Source organism: Ambystoma mexicanum, chromosome 6p (assembly GCF_040938575.1).
Source record: "Ambystoma mexicanum isolate Mex_15411 chromosome 6p, UKY_AmexF1_1, whole genome shotgun sequence".
NCBI lineage: Eukaryota > Metazoa > Chordata > Amphibia > Caudata > Ambystomatidae > Ambystoma > Ambystoma mexicanum.
The window spans coordinates 768,046,921-768,068,182 of record NC_090935.1 but is presented as its reverse complement, the minus strand read 5'-3'; the positions used below and the strand labels follow the sequence as shown (position 1 = coordinate 768,068,182).

At 46.6% G+C, this 21,262-nt stretch overlaps 1 protein-coding gene across 1 annotated transcript in view; it reads right to left on the bottom strand.

The window, feature by feature from the left end:
* Positions 1–21,262, bottom strand: part of SLF1 (SMC5-SMC6 complex localization factor 1) — a 1,342,282-nt gene that overhangs the window by 126,771 nt on the left and 1,194,249 nt on the right. The window contains exon 15 of the mRNA XM_069627641.1: positions 7,820–7,944. Coding sequence (XP_069483742.1) covers positions 7,820–7,944 — 125 coding nt within the window. The remainder of the gene's footprint in view (positions 1–7,819; positions 7,945–21,262) is intronic.

Sequence of the window (21,262 nt, the reverse complement as noted above, 5' to 3'; positions counted from 1 at the left end):
AGAAGCTGGGGGACGATCACACCCCTCCGAGTGCTATATGGCATTGATTGGGACATGGCTGACCTGTCTGAGATGGCAAGTCAGATTCGCATGGTCTGGGCGGAAGCTAGCCCACATATGGGCTGGGCTGGGGAGGGAAACCCACGTTGGACCAACCTCTCTGGAACAATGCACGCCTCCCTGAAATCCTCAATATGTGACATTTTGTCAAGTGGGAGGAAATGCGGATACGGACTCTGGCAGATGTGGTACAAGATGGGTGCACAGCACCATTCACTGATATGCAAGATAAGTTCACACTACCCCCTAGTGAGCGATTCAGACATATGCAACTCACACACACCATTCAAACCCAATTCCCAGTACAGGCAGATGTCCCCAAATGCTCCCACCTAGAAGCAAATATGCTCCACACCGGGATCCCAGCTACGGTCACATCTACACTCTACCAGGTGATCACTGACTTCGGGGCCCAAGAACTTGCTGGGCTCTGGGAAAAAGGGGCAGCTAGAATCGGAGGAATGGGTTGAGGCTCTAATGTCCCCACAGGAGATTGGTATAGACTCCAAGCTTCGCCTAATACAATTCAAGATATTGCATCAAGCATATTACTCCAGGACCTCCATGATAAAGTGGGGGCTGGTGGAGGTCGGGGTCTGCCTATGGTGCTGCAGGGTAGAGGGTACCTTTTTCCACATGCTTTGGGACTGTGACGTCATTCAGGACTTTTGGAGCCAATGCATCCACAGGATCAGCACACCCCTGTGTCCCCGGTCCCGCTGGACCCTAAAATGGTGATACTTGGTATCTGGGGGGGGAAGTAGACTTTAACAAATGTGAAAAAACATTGCTCTCAGTGGCCCTTGGAATGGGGAAAAGACTCATCGCCTCCACATGGGGATCCCCAGATAAACTGTGCATAAACCGATGGGCCAATGAAATGGACCGATGCGCATCATTAGAGAGGAGGATATACACTGCCAGGCGCTGTCCTGGGAAGCACTTGAAGGTTTGGGGGAAATGGATTGAGAACATTTAACCCTATAGACTATGGGTTATGCAAAACAAGACAACATTGAGCCTGCGAGAGTGAGGCCATGACCATGGACCCCGCCCTGTTTTCCCCTGTTCCCCCCCACCCCTGGCTGCTCCCTGGGAACCCAACTGCCGCCCCCCCCCCCATTGTGCTGCCCCATATCACTCCAATAACGCAAAGTATCACTATCGGTGACCATCTTCGACCAATGCTTACTGCTGACTTGTTATTGTGACTTCTTTATATTTAATTAACAGAAATATTTTTTTTAAAAGAATCCAGGGGAAGGGAATCACACTTTGGAATTAAGGTATTTTCCACTTTGGTGAATATTTACATTGAAGCCATTCTACTTTTATTTAAGAACACCTTATTGCGAATACCAGGTTATAGACATTTCGCTTGTCACTTTTGTTATTTTGTTTTAGCGTGATGGTCAGGATAGTATGTTTTGGAAACAAGATCAGATTTTTGATTTAGGACATCCTGACAAAGACAGATCCTTTTGGTTTTTAGGTAGGGGAACTCCTCTATTGAACAGGGTCAGAGAGGCATTTTCCCATCCCATTTAATTTGAATAAAAGCCTATAACCAAAAACATGACAACTTTGTGTCCAATTTTCATTTTCTGACTCCTCACAGTTGCCAGTGCGTGGGTGGGGGCCGGATGAGTCAAACAGCCAGGTAAGGGTAGACATGGATTCCCATGCAGCGCAGAAAGATGCATTGCTACCGAGGTTAAGGATTTGGTAAATACCCTCTGTGCAGATTTCAGGCCGAAGGGAATGGCCTTGAATTGGTAATGCCGCCCGTGGGTGAAAAACATAGGAATTTTTGGTGTTTGCGATCAATGGTGATATGGAAGCATGCATCCTCTAGGCCAAGAGTTGCTAGAAAATCCCCTTCCTCCAGCCGGTCAAGCATGTGCTGCAACATGACCATCCTGAATTTTTGGGACTTTAGGTACTTGATTAGGCATCGCAAGTCCAGGATCAGCTGCCACCCTCTGGTCGTTTTCATTACTAGAAAGTATCTAGAGTACACTTCAGAGCCCCAGAGGTGGTGAGGGACCAGTTATATTGCCCCTTTTCCACCTGAACCTTGTGCAGCAGCTGGGCCATGTGAAGTTTCTGACATGGAACAGGAGGATTGCGTTGGCACCCATCTTGAAATTGTAGAGCGTGCTCCTGCTGAAGAACATCTGGCACCCGTTTGTACATGGAGATCTTTCGCCACTGATCGACAAAGTTTGATAGCCAGCCTCCCATTGGGGTGGGAAAGCGGGGGCACGGGTTCTTGGCCAGTTCAGGCCTACTTGACATCTGTATCCTAGATGGTGGACGACTACGTTGGCCTCTACTGGTATAGGCTTGGGAGCGACCCCTGTAGGCCTCCTGGGTGGTAGGGCGGGATGGTTGACGGTAGAGGGCAGTGTAACCTGTGATAACTCTTCCCTTCAGGGAACGAAATGATGACCTTCTCTGCTGCAGAGAGCACGCCGTCTGTGGGTCGGTCTTGATAGCCTAGAGAGTGCCATCCACTGCCCTCCAAAACAGGCTGTCTCCGTCAAACAACATTTCCACAACCTTGGTCTGCACGTCTGTGTGGAAATTCATGGCCTTCAGCCAACCTTGGTGCCGAAGACCCACACCATTCCCCATCTGGCAGAACCCTGAGTTCACTATGTCGAGAGGGAATGTGATGATGTGGGCTGAAGCAACCTCTTCTTCCTGGAATAGGGCCAACGCTTTATGATTCTTGTCATCAGGGAGCAAGTCAGTATGGCCCTGAGCTTGTACCACAGCTCTCTGTCGTACCTAGACAGGATGGCAAGAGCGTTGGCAGCCTTAATGGTGGAGGTAATGATGCGCTTGCTAGCCGCATCAAGCTTTTTGCCTTCCAGGTCAGGAGGCACCATGGGCAACAATGAGCGGTTTGATGACCTCTTCCTGGTGGTGTCTGACACCAGCGAATCCGAAGAAGGCTGAGACCTGAGACACCTGGGGGCCGAATCGGGGACCCGGCACTTCTTTTCCAGTCGGTCACGCTTTGATGGCGTGGTATTTGGAGCCTTCATGACTGCCAGTACATCTTCCCAAATGTTTTCCAACATCGGGACCAACACAATAGTCTTCTTTGCAGACTTTCGCTGTTGAAAAGGAAAACTTCCTTCTTCTCTGGCACCAGATTGAAGAGCTTGGCTGCCTTCGAGGTGATGGAGTGGAAGGAGCCAATCTCATCCGTGGGTGTAGCCCTGGCGGGCTGGTTGACATCTGGAGGTTCCCCAAATGGGGGAACATAGTCCTCATACTCATCTGTCTGAGTATCGGCAGTGCTGTTGTGTGTACCAGTCTGTGTGAACTGATTCCTCCGCCATGGGGGGCAGCCGACGACCAGGGTTAACAGGGTGTTGGCTGATGGTGAGGAGGCTTTGGAGGGCTCCTGGCCGGCACAGGCACAGGAGTAGCAGCTGCCGCTGCTGAATCTCTGCCATCAACGTACGCAGGGTGGTTAAAATGTCCAGGTACATGTCCCTTGGTGCAGGTGCAGGTACAGGTGGTGCAGCCGGAGCAGGAGCAGGGCTCAGGTCCCTTGGAGGGCTAAACGGCTGGCAGGGCTCATGGGATGGTGATCCCTTATGAGGCAGAGGTCTCTGGCCCCCTTCCTGGTCTGAATAAAAATCTTCAGGCAGATCATTCTCAGAACTGTTGTAGATATGTGGTGGTGATCTCCTGGGGATCCCACAGGAGCCAGAGGAATAGTCTTGGTAGGCCCGGGCATAAACTCCAAAGCATGTGGCAAGGTTTTCACTCAATCTAATTCCTTCGGGAAGGAAGCCAACACAGGAGCCCCGCGGAGTAGAAATATGCACTGCCGCCATCAACTGGGTTGTGGTCACGACCTACGACGGGGTCTAGGAGACAGGGAGACCCTGGATGAGCCTGTCGTCTTGAAGATGACGGTTGTTGATTAACTCTTTATCACTGAAGGAAGGCTCATTTTACCTGATGTTGTCGGTGACAGGGTGGTTGTCACCGAAGAGGTTGTCACTGGGGGGACTGTCCTGGTCTTCAACAAGGTTGTCTATGAAGCTGTGGTCCTGGTGGATGAGGCTGTCGTTGATGGGGCTCACACCGCAGACTACGTTGACGACGGCAGGACCAGTGAAGGGCCTTTTGAGGATCCGCTCTTATGTTTGGACGGTGACTTTCTCGCAGACAGAGGCAACCCAACAGCCGGCAGGCTATCTGTCAACAGTCTGTGACGGCGATCGACCCCATCAAAAACATGGCCCCCCAGTCACAGAGACCGTTGACAAGGGTGCCGATGGAGAGCTGGCTCTTCACAGAGGAAGAATCCTCAAAGGACCTCAGTCTCTTCTTGCCAGAGGGAGGCATGACTGTACCCGGAGATTGAGTCAGAGGCCTTTCCCTCCTCGATCCATGCCTCCAACCTCCAGAGGCGATCGACCAGAAGAATTGGCAGGTGCTGCATCCGTTCGCGTCATGGTCCGGAAGACGACAAGGGCACTTCAGGTGCCAGTCCTAAACAAAGATTTTCTTCAGGCTGCAGCTTTCACGGGTCCTGAAGAGGTTTTTCTTTGTAGTATCAGTCATGGTCAAGGTGTCGAAATGTAGGCCCAAGCCTGGGCCTGTTGGTGCCACGGGTTGAAGATCCAATGATGGATAGAAGATCTTTGCTGATAACGGGTACCCGCTGCCGGTAGTCACCACGTCACAGTAGAAGAAGAATAGGTGGAAGATTTCGTCTGAAAAAACTGCAAAAAACCTATGATTTTCAAGGTGCGAAGCACAAAGACTCCCATGACTTGAAACATGCAGTAAAAATCTGAAGATGGCCACCAGGGGTGGAGTTTAGGAGGACAATGGTTATTAGCTGGGGGCAGTTTGACTCAAAGGACTTTGATAGGCTATAGAGGAGATGAGCAGTTTTAAGTTTAAAGCGAAACTGCTTTCTTTTTATTGACGACAGGGAATATTCATAAGCATGTGACTCCATGCAAGACCCCATGCTGGAGAACAATGCACCATCCATCACCAGGGGTGCTGGCATCTCAATACTACAGGAAGGCCTGAAGCCAGTTTAGTATGACTGGAGAAGATTGGCCAAATAAATGGACCTTTAAAGTACACAAAAAAAAGGAAAAATTGATAATAGACGCATCGTTGTTCAAATCTGAACCTTTTCCAGGAATAGCAAAATATGATGAGATTTTAGAAAAGCTGGAAAATGTCCTCTTCTGGTTCTTGGGCTTCTCAAGAACACTACTGTAAAGTATCTGGGAGATCTTGACTATCTTGAGATATCTCATGGGTTTCAAAGACCATGGGAATTGGACCAGAAGCTACTCCAGGACGCTTTCAGGGAGTTGCAAGTCTGTAATCAGAAAAAGCAGGCTGGAAAGGGTACAAATACACATGAGTTGTCAGCTGTTCAGTCAAGAGGTGTATTGGCAATACCACTGACTTGCTGATGATGAGGGGGCACGTCAATGGGGAATGATGAAGCACTGGTGAGTATGTCCACTGGGTTCGACAGAGTAGTTTGCTTTATGGAACACTCAACATTGGTCTGGCTGTTGAAGGTTGTGCCTGGACAGGACAATAGATGGGGAACCCAATGAGTGCTTTTTTGACAAGCAACTTCACATTTCTCATGGAGGCCCCTAAACAGGTGAACGTAAAACCCAAACAGCATTTTCCCTTCTTATTCTGTACCTGTATACCTTAGAGGCCCAAAGTGTTACAGAGCTGAGAGAATAGTCTGGCAGTGCTCTGATGTTATCGAATAGAAAACAAAGAATGCATTTTTAAATGAACCCAAAACATCTAAAAACAAAATTACACATTTTTGAAAACTATACATATGTTGTTGGAAAGGGGAATAGTAGTTTTAGGGGTGGGGCGGCATTTAAAAAAAGTACAGGGTTTGGGGGAGGAACCCCTCCAAAATCATCTAAAAAAAATATTTTTTTAAAGATGCTTTTTCTTCGTTCAAAATTCATTCTTTGTTTCATCATTCGATAAAATCTCATGTAACCGGACAGGTAATGTCTTTTATTATTTCCTATAGATCTTCCATAAGAGTGATCCCCTCTTCTTCTCCCTCTCCCAAAGTCTCCTTCAATTGTAGTCTGAAAATTATCTCCTGAGGAGGGGTACATTCCCGTAATTGACATCATCAAACATATTTCCCTACCTTTAAGGGTTTTACAGAAGAACCCTTGGTATTTAGTGCACTTATCGGGTTTATGATCTATGGGTGGAAAATTCCTGTAGATCATAATGAGGGTCTTTTAGAAAGAGTTTTTGCCCACACAGTCCACAATTCTTGAATAGTGGTTTCTTCATGCTGGAGGCCTCCAACTCTATCCTACTTTCTGACCGGTAGCTATCTTTGTGGTGTAATGCTTCTCACCAACAATATATCTCTCCGAGTGTTAGACAGTAGAAGCTGTGGTAAGCTTTTGCTGGGGGAAAAAACACATTTGTCCTATCATTGACCATATTTTTAGGAGGGTGTTTGACTACTCTCACTTCGAATTATATGCATTACGACATTAGAGTAATCATACATGGGTAATACACAAACAAGAACTAGATGTAATGGAAGACAGAGCAACATTGAGGATCCAAAACTCAGGCAATGTAGGAGGAAGGCAGCTACTGCGGCGGCATGAGGAGCATGCTGCAAGGAGCAGAGATGTGGTATGGAAGGAACAGCAAAGCATGAAAGGTTCCTAAAAGTACAGTCTTAGTGAGAATAAGAAAAGCAAACTCAAAAATATGGAAATACTAAGAAAATTACCACGAGGACTCCCATGAACCTAATGTGTGGCTAAGAATATAAAGAATGCCTGCAGTGCCGAGCATAAAGCCTAGCCCAGAATTGGTCAAGGGTAATAGAGACTGAAGTGAGAAGGAAATGTTATGTATTAGAATTATTTTCATCCTGCTCTCGTATTTAATGTTATCAAGAATTCCCGGCCTGACAACACAGAAGTATTCAAAGCATGTGAATTTAAGATGGATTCATTGCTCAAGAAGGCAGATGTCTCAGGAATCAACTTTGATAGGTTTGGTAACCATTGGGACACACTGCGTTGACTGGCTCAGTCAAAAATATTATATTACCTTTGTGTCAGGATTCAGTGAAAATGGGACTGAGGAAGGCGCACGTTTACATTGAGGTGGAAGCATGTGTATCCAAAACCAAGAGAAGTATATGGTAGTTGACATTTTGGAGGCCATGGTGTCTCATCATGCATTACCATAGACCTTCCGCAAGGGTTTTGCTTCTGCTTAGAGGACCACAAAGGTTGAATCACTATCAGATGCCGTTAGTAATATTTGTAAACTTTCAGACAGTAGATCACTGTTTAATCATTTATCATACATTTAAAGAACAGCGTAGTCAGGACGGATCAGAAATTTCACACGATAAAACATGCACTTCTTAAATCTGAATTTAGATCATTTGTAAAAACAATAAAATGGTGAAAGCATGATCTCAGAAATGCAAGATGTCTTTTTAAGTGAAAAACAATATCAGTTCACTACCGGAAACTAAAGGTCTAAAAATTAAAACAAAAAAATGTAAAATAAACTACATTCTGTATTCATCTATGTGACGAAACAACAATATTAAGACTTCACAATATTATCATTGATTTTTATTTTTACATTAATATGAAATCAACCAACCATCCATCTTTAAGTAGAGTAAAACCATAATATTTCTAACCATGCACAAAGGTTATACCTCTGGTGTTTGGTTTCCAAGAGGACATCAATTGAGCAACATTGCGTCCATTTTCTTTTGAAATGAATACATTTTCTAATTTTCTTCTCTGGATTTTTGGTGGTGGGGCATGAAGCCTTAGAGCTCTGAAGGAGAGAAGAAAACAGTTGATATGGCAATAATCATTTACAAGTCCACTTGCAGGTTTATCAAAATAGTAATATCACATTTTATATAGAACTTAATGCCACATTCCCAGTTAAGCATTGCAATAGCTTTTAGTATTAGCTTTTATTATTAGCTTTTATACTCAGACTCACTTAATTTGCCTCTAATCTGTATGAAGATTCGAATCTGTGAATGCTGGTTGCGCGCAGAGGTCTGAGTTAAGTACTTAAACCACTGATCTTTCTCATTAATTTGGTTTAAGGCCTAAAATTAAAACTTAACATTATCAAAACAAAGAAATGTTGGTACACACTAGTCTAGTATACAGCTTCAAATGAGGTTTCAAATGAATTCTCAGAGTGTTTGACAGAATATACCTCTATTCTGAACAAGGAGAGGAATATCCGATCTGTGAAACTGGTAGATATTGCGGTAGCGCCCTTGGCGGGTGTATCAGTCAATCAGGTTGCTTGAAACGTGGGCTGAATCACAAGATGGAAGCCTGGGTTTGGAGCAACCCGAGTGCTCGACACACCCCCCGGCCATCATCCCTTTCTCCCCTGTGGGTCCCCTCGTCTCTCCTCACTGCTGACAACCCTCCTTGGCCCCAACTTACATGAGGCTCCTGCTGGCCGGTGCCTCCATAGCTCTCCTCACCTCACACTTAACCTTGGCTGCCATGGAAATGGAGGAGGGGCTACGCACGGAGCATCACCCTCCATTTCAAAGGTGGCTATGCTAGGTGAGGAAGTATTTGTAAGAAACAATGGTGCACAGGCTCGCTGCAACCTGGTTTTATTCTGAGAAATACATTGCTCTTCGCACGCCACAATAAAACACCTGTTTTGTCGGCTGAACCGGAGGTAACAGAACGGGTGTTTATTGCTTACTTTCATGCTGCTAAATTGTCCACTTATTCTCTGTAAGCCCAACTCTCCCTGTGCACAACCTTAGCATTGCGTCATCCTGCACCATTCTAAACCATTGCCAGGGCTTCCCCACTGATATCCAAATCTGTCCTTGCCTTGAGCATAATTGGTGCAGCTTCAGTTTACTGTGACCAGACTATTGTAAGCCGCACTGGCTGTGCTTCATACGTGTCCTCTCGTGTTTTAAGGCCATTTTCAACTGGTACTGCTGCCACAGCCTCCTTTTGCATCGATCGATGGTGTTAAGGGGGGGATACCGCTTCTCACCCATTGGTGTCCCAACTCCCTATGGACCCCCAACTAGGTGATCCTCCCGCACTGGTCTACCCTCAGGAACAGGATCCAAAAGCGATGGTCACCTGGATGACAGATCCCTGTGGACTAGACAGGAAGACACCTTCAGGTTTCTCACAGTGTCCTCCCAACAATGTATAACATAGTTTCTCTTTGGTTCAAGGTGTATAGGAGCAATCACAACATTTGCTATGGGAGTAAACTCCATCGTCAAAGTTTTTTAAAAATATATCTTTATTCGTTTTTGTAATGTAACAGTAACAAACATCAATACAAATGATCAAATATTTCAAGCTTGTTTCAAACATTCCCCAATTAACTTCCCAACCGTCCCCGACCCCCCCTTAAACTGCCTGTGTATAGTTTAAACTCTATTAATACTTCAGTTTCCCCAGCCTTGTCTTGTGTATTCTGGGTAGCATTCTGTCATGCCTGCTACCTCCGCTCCCCCTCCTCACAGAGGACGTGGAGTTCCAAGAAAGGTTCATTATGCCCATAGAACAGCTGGACCATTTGTTACACAATGGAAGCTGCTTCGTTCGTTTCGGGAAAGGCAGCAGAGACGAGGTGTTCGGCAGTAAGTCACATGATTTGTTACGTGATGCTGTAGTACGCTTATAAACAATCAATGGCACTGACCTTGCGCTTCTGATTGTTTTCCTTCTTACCGAAGCTCCGGCATTACACGCCTTCATCAGCAAATCCTGCTGTTTAAATTAACTTCCCGCTTCTATCCTTCAAGCAGAACTTTCCTGCTGTATTCCACCCAGCGGGACGTCTCACGCGGCCAGGATTCCCAGCGGAGCGTGTCCCGCTCCAATCTTACAAGCGAGGCGTCTCTCGCAGCAAGCCTCTCCTTCAAGTCAGAACGCCTGTTTTCCAGCGTTTTTCTTCCCGCGTCTCTTTTTTCCATGCGGGAATCCACGGCAGCTGAACAGGGTTAAACAACGTGTATATCAGCGTTCAACCGCACTGGTGAGATCCTGTGATTCAACAAGGAATTGTTCTCCCAGCCGTGTCCCTGACACCTTCATCCATGCAAACAGAAGACTTCAAGTAAGCACTGCCAAACAATCTCTACCTGATATTCGTTATTACTTACAACATCATTTGAGTTATTTGCATATTCAGTTGGACATTACTTTATAGTAATTTCGAGGACTTTTTGGAACTGCCTCCTCAGAAGAATGGAATACATTACTTTTGCATTAACATTGTTTGTATATATTATGTGCACAAGACTTTGGGACGCTAACTTGGTGTGCACCAACCTGGCTCTAGCGTGACCCTCGTGTCATTTGGGAGTAGTTTCCCTACTAACCTTACCCTCCTCCTAGTCGTTGATTCCGGATTGGATTACTTTTGTTCTACAGACCTGCAGTTCCTCCACCACAGGTTAGTGTGGGATATATTGGGCCTATAGTATAGTTACACATTAGACGAAATACTTATAGTTCTTCTCTTTTACAGGTTGGTGTGTGTTCTCCTTGGCCCTTTCCATTGATCACTCACTCTGTTATTCCAGTAGGCAGATTGCTTTATCAATTGGAAGGTCTCTTACTGATCTTCTAGCCGTCTCCCCGACGTACTGACACGGTGGAGCACTGGATATGGCAGGCTCATCACGTATCCTTTATTAAGGACTTATTGACCCATTGTATTCTTTACGCATATCCTGAGGTTGGTGTATATCCGATTGTGGTCTGGGGAACCCAGACTCTGTTTATGACAGAATCAGAAGCCATGCAAACAGAAGGCGCAGACCCATTATCAGTATTAACACAGTCGATTACTGATTTACGGAATTAAATGATTACCGCCCAGGATACCCTGCGCCATCGTATGGATGTACTACAAGATGCAGTACATGCATCCCCTCAGAATGCTACAACTCCCCCAGGGGTAGCATCTGGTTCTTCTCTACCTGCTCCTACACCGGAAAGCGTGCAGGTGGTTGTGCCCACTCAGTTCCCACTGGCCCCGCCAGAAAGATTCAATGGGACCCTAAAACCTATTGCACGTTCGTAAATCAATGCAGGTTGCATTTCCTGTGTCGCCCTAGTACATTTCCTGATTTGACCACTAAAGCCGCGTTTGTGTTGTCCTATTTGGGTGGTACTGCAGCAGCGTGGGCCAATCCATTATTGGAGTCCAATAGTCATCTGCTTTATGACTGTGATGCCCTTCTATCCGCCATGAGTAAAGTTTTCGACATGCGCTATGCCACCCAAGCAACAGATTTAGAGCTATTAAATTTACAACAGGGAAACCAGTCCTTGTTCACCTACCTGGCAAAGTTCAACCAACTGGTTGCTGAGACACAATGGCCAGAGGACAAGAAGGCAGCGTTTTTTTATAAAAGGTTGTAAGAAGAACTTAAAGACGCATTATCTACAGTCCCAGTGGTTCCCTCTGGTTTCACAGAGCTGCTGGATCTCATTCTTCAGATAGACGAACGGCGAGCCGCAAGGAAAGGCGAAAAGAGATCTACCCTGTCGCCTTTGTCACATACAGATCCTCCTACGGTTTCATCTACCGATCCTGAACCTATGTAAATATGGGCTATTCGGGGCCGACTGTCAGCGGCGGAGCGAGAAAACCGATACAAGAACAATTTATGTATGTACTGTGGTTGAGCGGATCATTTATTGGTGAACTGCCCTAAAAAACCAGTCAAGCGTGCGGGAAACGCAAAGGCTTGGCAATAAAAGGAGTCTCTATGCCGGGTACAAAACAGGATTCCCATCAGGTGTTTTTGTCATCTCTATCTCTATTCCGTTAGAGTTAAGCTATGGGGACAAGTGTATTCATACTACCGCCATTTTGGACTCAGAGGCCACCAACAATTATATTGACGTTTCTTTTGCCAAAGCCAATGACGTCAATACGGTGGTTAAACCAATTCCTGAAACGGTTGATGGATCTGTGTTAGCTTCTGGCCAAGTAACAGAGGAAACCATCCCTGTGCAGTTGGTTTTGGCTAATGGGCATACTGAACAGGTGGTATTCAACGTCATCTCTGCCCCACAGTACAAACTGACCCTGGGCTTATCTTGGTTAACCTTGCACAATCCATCCATTGACTGGGTGACTGGTCACATACAATATCCTTCTGCCTTCTGTAATGATCATTGCTTTCAAGGCCAGGAAGTAACCAGGGTTGCATCGATTCTGGCTACTATGGAAGGGGTTACTACTATTGGGGCCCTTCAGACCAGCGGAAACCCAGTGCCTCCTGAATATGCATCCTTTTCAGACATATTCAGCAAAGGGATGGCAGAGCAATTACCTCCACATAGACAATTGTAACGCTCACCTGGTATCCACAGGGATGCCACTCAGCCTGTTCTGACCTCTTATGACCTTGAATCCTTCCCTGGAGTCTACTCGACTGGAGACTGGGCCTTGTTTTCTTGGAAAGTGTGCTCTCCCTCCTGCTTTCAGCGCAGGGGCGCGTTGAATGATGCGGGCTCGTTGCTGCCTAGTTACTTCACTGACAAGAGTCCGACAGGCAAGTATAATGAGTATTTTGAACAGTTCTCTAACTTCGTTCCTTTCCTTCCTTAGATGATGGCCGGCGTCCGGGGATGGGGAAGTACTGCTGAGATGAGTAGCGCTGAAGGTGAGTGAGAGCGCGATGCGCGATGCAACCCTTTTGTATTTGTATTGAACTGAGTTCTTTTTCTGTGTCTTTTAGGTGCTGCGACGTTTTCCGCGTGGATGCCGGTTATGAAGAAGAAATGCGGTGAGTAAGCGCGGTATGCGGCGCCTCTAGATGTTTCCACGCTAACCTGGGGTGTCTTTTCCCTCTTGCAGATGGATGAGAAGTTCCAGAGACAGAGTTCCCTCAGAGCGGCTGGGATTCAGGTAAGCGTTTGAAGCTCGTACAGTCTTTAAAAATAAGTGAAGATTTGCTGAATGCTTACTAATGCCTTTTTTCTGTTCTTTTCCCTTTTCCTTAGGAAGCGGCGTGCCGGGATGGGAATGACACAACCGAAGATGCCCGCAGAACAGAAGAAGCGATGAATGATGGGCAGAAGCGCCGCAAGGTAAGGCTGTTCCCAATGGTGTTCTTGTTCTTGCAGGAGCTGAGCGCAGAAGAAAGATGCAGGCCTACTGGAGACCGGTCCGAACACAGTGAGTGCCACGCTGCAGGTGCAGAAAACACAAAGTATGTTTCTCAGCCTGGGTGTGGCTTAAATAGTCTCTGGGTATCCCAGGTGTCTCTGGGCTGAACCACACCCAAAAGACTAGGCTGCACATGCAGTTCTGGGAACCGAAATATGTGGGGGCATCCATCTTGTCCCCATCAATGCACCACAAGTCCAATCCCCAATGTTATCCTATGGGAGTGAGGGAGTCTGGTGCCATAAGCGCCAAATCTGACTCCAAGTGGGTCTTTGGAGGGATGGAGAGGCCCTTGAGGGCCATGTAGGTGATCGTGGCCTGGCTCCAGCCTGACATCTTGGAGGGCTGGGGACATGAGGGGCAGGAATCATGACAACAATATGACTGCCCAATAGAATTATTGCCCAGGGCCAAGACACCATCTGGGCGGGTCTATTCGTTGATAAGGCAGGAGGCTCTAGTTCTAAAGGAATATATAGACAAGGCCTTGAAGATGGGGTTCATACGTCCTCCTCAGTCACCAGCGGCTTCTCCCCTCTTTTTTGTACCAAAGAAAGAGGGGGGCCTCCACCCGTGCATCGACTACAGGGCGCTAAACGGCATAACAGTAAAGAACCAATACCCTTTGCCTTTGATCAATGTACTCTTGAATCAACTAGGAACATCAGTGGTTTTCACTAAATTAGACTTGCGGGAAGCATACAACCTCGTACGAATACGAAAAGGTGATGAATGGAAAACCGCCTTCAAAACAAGATATGGTCTTTATGAGTATTTGGTAATGCCCTTTGGGCTGTGCAATACTCCTGCGACCTTCCAGTTCTTTATGAACAAATTTTCAGTGACTTTCTGGATCAATTCGTCATCATATACTTGGATGACATCCTGGTCTTTTCCGCTTCCTATCAAGAACATGTAGAACATGTTTCCAGAGTCCTACAAAGACTAAAGGAAAACCATTTATTTGTGAAGGCTGAAAATGTGTTTTTCACTCCCAGGAAGTGGAGTTCTTGGGTTATGACATCACCAACCATGGAGTACGCATGAGTCGTTCGTAAGTGAAAACCATCCTGGACTGGCCCATACCGGCTAATGTGAAAACGATCCAATCCTTCTTAGGATTTGCACATTTCTATCGCCGTTTTATACAGTCTTTTTCCAGATTGGTTGCTCTTCTAACTGCGTTAACCAGTTCTAAGGTTACCTTTAGTTGGAACGAAGGAGCAGACACATCCTTTCAGGCATTGAAAGAAGCTTTCACAAGTGCTCCTATCCAACAACATCCTGATATCAAATTAGCATTTATTGTAGAAGCCGATGCTTCTAGCGTTGCAATAGGCGCAATGCTTTCCCAGGAATGTTTTGATACCAAGGAAGAACATCCCATTGCTTATTTTTCTCGTAAGCTGACCCCATATGAACGGAACTACACCGTTACTGAGAAAGAGTTGTTGGCGTTTAAAGATACATTCCTAGAATGGTGCCATCACCTGTTGGGAGCAAAATATCCTGTATTGGTATATTCAGACCATCGCAATCTACAGGCTTTCAAGTCCATGAAATGCCTTACGGCGCATCAAGCTCGATGGAATACTTTCTTTGCTCAGTTTGATTTCCAAATCACCTATCGTCCATCATGTTATCACATCAAGGCTGATGCTTTGTCACGCATCAATAGCGAGGTGCTGGAGACCCATCCAAAACAACGACTGGTTCCCTCACAACATATGATTTGCAGCTGTTCAGTCCAATCCTCTTTGAAACAAGAGATCCAAAACTGGGTCTCGAAAGACCCCCCAAGAGTTGACGGATCTCAATCTTGATATCCACAGTGGTCTACCTTAAATACAGGGTCTCTTGTATCTGCCAACAAAGAGCACTCGTGACAAAGCTTTACAATGGAACCATGATTTTATGGTCGCAGCTCATCCAGGACAAAAGAAGAATCTAGAACTATTAAGACAATGGTGTTGGTGGCCTTCTATGTCAAGAGATGTGACTGATTATGTTACAAATTGCTCTATTTGTATACAAGGTAAAGATAGCCGAGGTAAACCAATGGGACTTATACAGCCGCTTCCTGTCCCACATAAGCCCTGGCACATGATTTCTATGGATTTCATTGTAGAACTGCCACAGATACAAGATTACAACACTATATGGGTGGTTGTGGACTACTTTACTTTAAGGGATTACCGACAGCATCGGCTCTTGCAGATTTGTTTCTGCGGCATGTCTTTGGTTTTTTTTGGTCTTCCATCCATTATCATCACCGACAGGGGTTCTCAGTTTGCCTCCAGATTTTGGAGAGCATTGAGTTCTGCTTTTCTCATCAATGACAGAATGTCTAGCTCCTATCATCCACCAACTGATGGACAGACAGAAAGGCTGAACAGCACCCTGGAGCAGTATTTACGTTATCTATGCTTACAGTATCAATCCTCCTGGTTATCAGTGTTGCCATCAGCTGAATTTGCCTACAACAACTCTGTACATACGTCAACGGGGACTTCCCAGTTTTTTGCATTATATGGACAGCATCCCCGATCCTTACCGTTAGATCCTGTCCTGTGTCAGGACGTACCTGCGGTTAGCAATAACGTACGGGATATAACCTTATTACACACCCGTATCAGGAAACAACTGTTGAGAGCTCAGGACAGAACCAAAAAGAATGCGGACACACGGAGGAGAACCTCTCCAACCAACCAGACGAGTATGAAGGTCTGGTTATCCACCAGGAACTTGAAAATCGCTGGATTCATTGGTCCCTATAAGATTACTCAAGTGATCAATCCGGTTGCCCTCCTTCTGGATTTACCTGATCGATGGAGGGGTCATCCGGTCTTCCATGTGTCCTTAGTAAAGCCGTGTCTTTCCTCTACACGCCTACCAGTCAAGCCTTTATCGGTTTCTGTTAAAGGATCGGAGGAATATGAGGTTAAGGCCATTTTGGACATGCGTCTACATTCTGGGAAACCCTATTACCTGATCGATTGGTAGGGCTACGGTCCAGAAGACAGGTCCTGGGAACCATTGAGCAATATACATGCTCCTATCCTGCTTTGCCGTTTTCATGCCACGAGAGGGGTGGTGGACCCTTTGGGGGGTGGTACTGTCATGCCTGCTTCCTCCGCTTCCCCTCCTCATAGAGGACGTGGAGTTCCAAGAAATGTGCATTATGGCCATAGAACAGCTAAATCATTTTTTTACCCAATGGAAGCTTTTTCATTCGCTTCGGGAAAGGCAGCAGAGACGAGGTGCTCGGCAGTAAGTCACGTGATTTGTTACGTGACGCCATAGTACGCATATAAACAATCAATGGCACTGACCTCGCACTTCTGATGGTTTGTTTTCCTTCTTACCGAAGCTCCGGCATTACACGCCTTTATCAGCAAATCCTGCTGTTTAAATTAACTTCCTGCTTCTATCCTTCAAGCAGAACTTTCCTGCCGCATTCTTCCAAGCAGGACGTCTCCCGCGGCCAGGCTTCCAAGTGGAGCGTGTCCCGCTCCAACCACACAAGCGGAACGTTCCTGCTGTATTCAGCCCAGCAGGACGTCTCCCACGGCCAGGATTCCAAGCGGAGTGTTGTCCTGCTCCAATCTTACAAGCGAGGCATCTCTCGCAGCAAGCCTCTCCTTCAAGTCGGAACGCCTGTATTCCGGCGTTTTTCTTCCCACGGCTCTTTTTTCCATGCGGGAATCCACAGCAGCTGAACAGGGATAAACAACCTGTATATCAGCGTTCAACCGCACTGGTGAGATCCTGTGACTCAACAAGGAATTGTTCTCCCAGCAGGGTCCCTGACTCCTTCATCCATGCAAACAGAAGACTTCAAGTAAGCACTGCCAAACAATCTCTACCTGATATTCGTTATTACTTACAACATCATTTGAGTTATTTGCATATTCAGTTGGACATTACTTTATAGTAATTTCGAGGGCTTTTTGGAACTGCCTCCTCAGCAGAATGGAATACATTACTTTCGCATTAACATTGTTTGTATATATTATGTGCACGAGACTTTGGGACGCTAACCTGGTGTGCACCAACCCGGCTCTAGCGTTACCCTCGTGTCGTTCGGGAGTAGTTTCCCTACTAACCTTACCCTCCTCCTAGTCGTTGATTCCGGATTGGATTACTTTTGTTCTACAGACCTGCAGTTCCTCCACGACAGGTTAGTGTGGGATATACTGGGCCTATAGTATAGTTACACATTAGACAAAATACTTATAGTTCTTCTCTTTTACAAGTTGGTGTGTGTTCTCCTTGGCCCTTTCCATTGATCACTCACTCTGTCTGTTATTCCAGTAGGCAGATTGCATAATCAAGTGGAAGGTCTCTTATTGATCTTCTAGCCGTCTCCCCGATGTACTGACACGGTGGAGAACTGGATAAAACAGGCTCATCACGTATCCTTTATTAAGGTCTTATTGACCCATTGTATCCTTTACAAATATCCTGAGGTTGGTGTATATCTGATTGTGGTCTGGGGAACCCAGACTCTGTTTATGACACATTCTCGCTTTCCTCTTTGCTAAATAATGGCACTGTTATGGAAATCCATTGGAGTATGTCTGTATCCAGCTCTTGTCTTTGCTCCCCAAATGCCTTCTCCCATGCTCCGGTTTCTGCAGTTGTTCATTTCCTCCGGTCTTCCCACCAACTGTCAATACTTGGTTCATTGGTGGCTTTCCACTGCATGGCTATGCTACGTTTGGTTAGTAGATAGATCAGGTCTTTGAGTTTGGCCATAGGTTTATGTTTCGTGCTTCTCTTGAATCCACCCAACATACATGCTTCCGGTGATTGGATATCAAGGTTAATGCCTCCTTGGGCAACTTTATTTGCTACTGTCTTCCAAAATACCTGTACCACCTGGCAAACTCAGAACATATGTATCATGCCTGTGTTCTCTTCTTTGCATTTGGGACATACCTGCTAACCCGCCCCCTTGAACCTTGCTATTGCAGCTGGTGTTAGATATGCCCTTTGTGTGACGTAGAGTTAAATTAGCTGCAGCCAGGCATTTCTAGAGACTTTTAATGATATAGTACTATACTATGCCACTCTTTGTCCTCAAATGTTTTCCCCAAGTCTTCCTCTCATCTACTCCTGCATTTCAATTCAACCCTCGAGGCGCGATCTATCAGTACCTCATAAATTCTGGAAAAAGAGTGCCCTCCCTCTGAGGTGTTTAATAATGCTTATGTGTCTTCACACCCGATGAACTCTTCCGTGACAGCTGGCCACCTGCCCTTAATGGTATTTATCATGGCCCTATGCAACAGGAATTGCCCCTTCTGTATACCAGTGGCCTCCTGTAGTTCGTTAAAGTCCATCAGCCTATTTTCATTCCTCAGATCCCCAATCGTCGCTATCCTGCAAGGTTCCCACAGTGCCCTCACACTTGCTCTATATCCGTGTATATCTGCAATTACCGCTGCTTGGGGGGGGGGGGGTCTGTGGTGATATTTGGTCCCCCATTCCCATGGTCCTGCAGGTCCTCCGCCATATTTGTATTCCTAATTTCACTAATTGGGGTCGACTATACTGTTCTTGCGGAGGGAGTCCAGATCAAGTCTCTAAGGAATAGTCTTTTCATCGCTGGTTGTAGGAGAGTGGTTTCCCCAGATGGGTCCTCCACCATCCATTGCACTACATACTGCAAATGGCACTCCAGGAAGTATAATTCAAAATTGGGGATCTTCAATCCTTCCTGCCCGTAGGGCCTTTGCAATACATGAAGTGCAACTTTATGTCTTCCCCCTTGCCAAAGGAAGCCCCTGCTAATGTTGCAGAGTTCTAGGAAGCATTTCTTAGGAATATTGCATGAGACATTCCCAAAGCAATTCATAAGTCTTGGCAACGCCACCATTTTTAGTAATACTGCTCTACCTGCCATTTTCAATGGTAGCTTGCTCCAAAACTCCATTGATTTAACCAAGCACTCCTTAGCCTTCATCGTGTTGGATTCATGTTCTAATTTAGGATCATGGTATATGTTCAGCCCTAAGTATCTAAAGGAGTTCTTGCCCACCGCAAAGAAAGCATTAGCAAATCGATTTCCCTAAGATTTGCCATTCCTGCCAGTGGGAAAATACATGAATTTCCCTTATTTTTTCAGATCCCGGTCAGTGTGCCTAAGCTGTCAAGCACTTCTAACAAATATGGCAGATTCACCTCAGGGTTACTCCGGTACAATAACATATCATCTGCATACATTGACACTATGTGCTTAACCCCATCTATTTCGATTCCGGCGTCATTGTACTCCTGTCTCAGGAAGGCCGCAATGGGTTCCGCAGCGATTATGTATAGCATTGGGGACAGAGGACACCCTTGTCTCGTCCCCTTATGCAGCTGCCATTTGTCTGAAAGCGTGGTACATGTCTTCACTTTAGCCATCGGCTGAGTGTATATTAACTTCACCCATTTCATATAGTGCAGTCCTATTCCCATCCTAACCATGGTGGCATATAACCAGATCCAGTGGAAGGAATCAAACGCCTTAGTGGCATCTAATGAAGCAATGGCGCATTGAGCCTCGCTAGCTCTCATACTATGGATGACATGGTGGAGGGGCATGGCCTGGAGCTCATGCTCTACGGCTGCGTTTGAGCTGAGCTCCGGCGTTCATCCAACAAAAGATCCTGTAACAGTGTTTTTACAACTTTTACTTCTTCCTCTTACTGAGGCACACAATCGGCAACCTCTGCTGAATGAACTAGAACATGCTGAGTGTGCTTACTCGAGCCCGAGGTGTAATAGAAGAGAAGAAGATTAGGACCTAGACGCAGCGTGAATGAAAACAAAATGGCGGATGGTCTTCGAAGCCCGACTTGAAAGAAGCTGAGTTGCGAAATTGCAGGGCATTGGTGACTGAGCGGCGGATGATCGTGGGGGCGAGACAACGGTGCTGACCCATCTCATATCTGGTAAAAGTTAAAGGTCCGGTGCACCCCCAGCAACAGAGGAGCAGATCCATGTGAGTGGCTCTGCGGCTTGCCCGAGACGGTACTGGGTCCCGGACACCACCACTGAGCTAATGTGAGAGACAGCTGTGTGTACGACGCCGCAGTGTGAATGCAGTGAGGAGGGAAACAGCAGATTTACCCGCATCAGAGCACTGAGGGAAATGATGCTCTCAATGGGAGATGCATTGCAGTAAACCAGTGCGGGCACCCGAAAACTGACCTCCACAACACAATGGAGCAGTTGATAGCCAGCACCCCCCCATTTCTGTGGAGGCTAGATACCGCTGGCATCCTCAAGTGCCCCGTGAGGTCTCTGGAGCCGTACTGAGCAGCGGATACTTGTTAGGTCAGTGATTGGGGTGCTGCAGTTAGCAGGGAGCAGGCTGGTGTACAGCCGTCTCCCCTGGGCAGGGAAGAGCAGACCTACATGACCGAGCTTGGTCTGAGAGCTCGCCTCCCCCTCCCGCGGTTGGTGGCTGCACTGTCCGGTGTAGCAGAAGTACGGTACGGATCCTGGAAGAGTGACAGAGAGCGGGAGATGGCTGGTAGAGGTTCCCTGTAACGGACACACAGAAAAGTGAATTGGCGGCCATACACAGAGACGGGACCCCTCCTCCTCCCCAAATGGCGCCTAAGCCCTTCATCGGTACGCATGACCAGGCTTTTGCTCCCCCATCATCATTCTGCACTTCTTGTGGCTACTACAGGCTACCTTAGATCCACAGAACCAAAGACCTGCTAGAGATCCGGCAGGTAGCTGCACCTCCCCTCCCTGGTAGATATACGACGGCACACAGGACATAGCCTTCCAGGGGAAGCCTTTGAGCACTCGGACCTGGCTTTTGGTTACAGTTTTTGCATTTCTGTGTGGTGTGTCGGCAGAGACTCAGTGACTACGTTTGGTGCATGCAGATAGCACTAAACGCTAAAGTCGCATTGATGGACGCTATGCCCTCCTCAAAAAG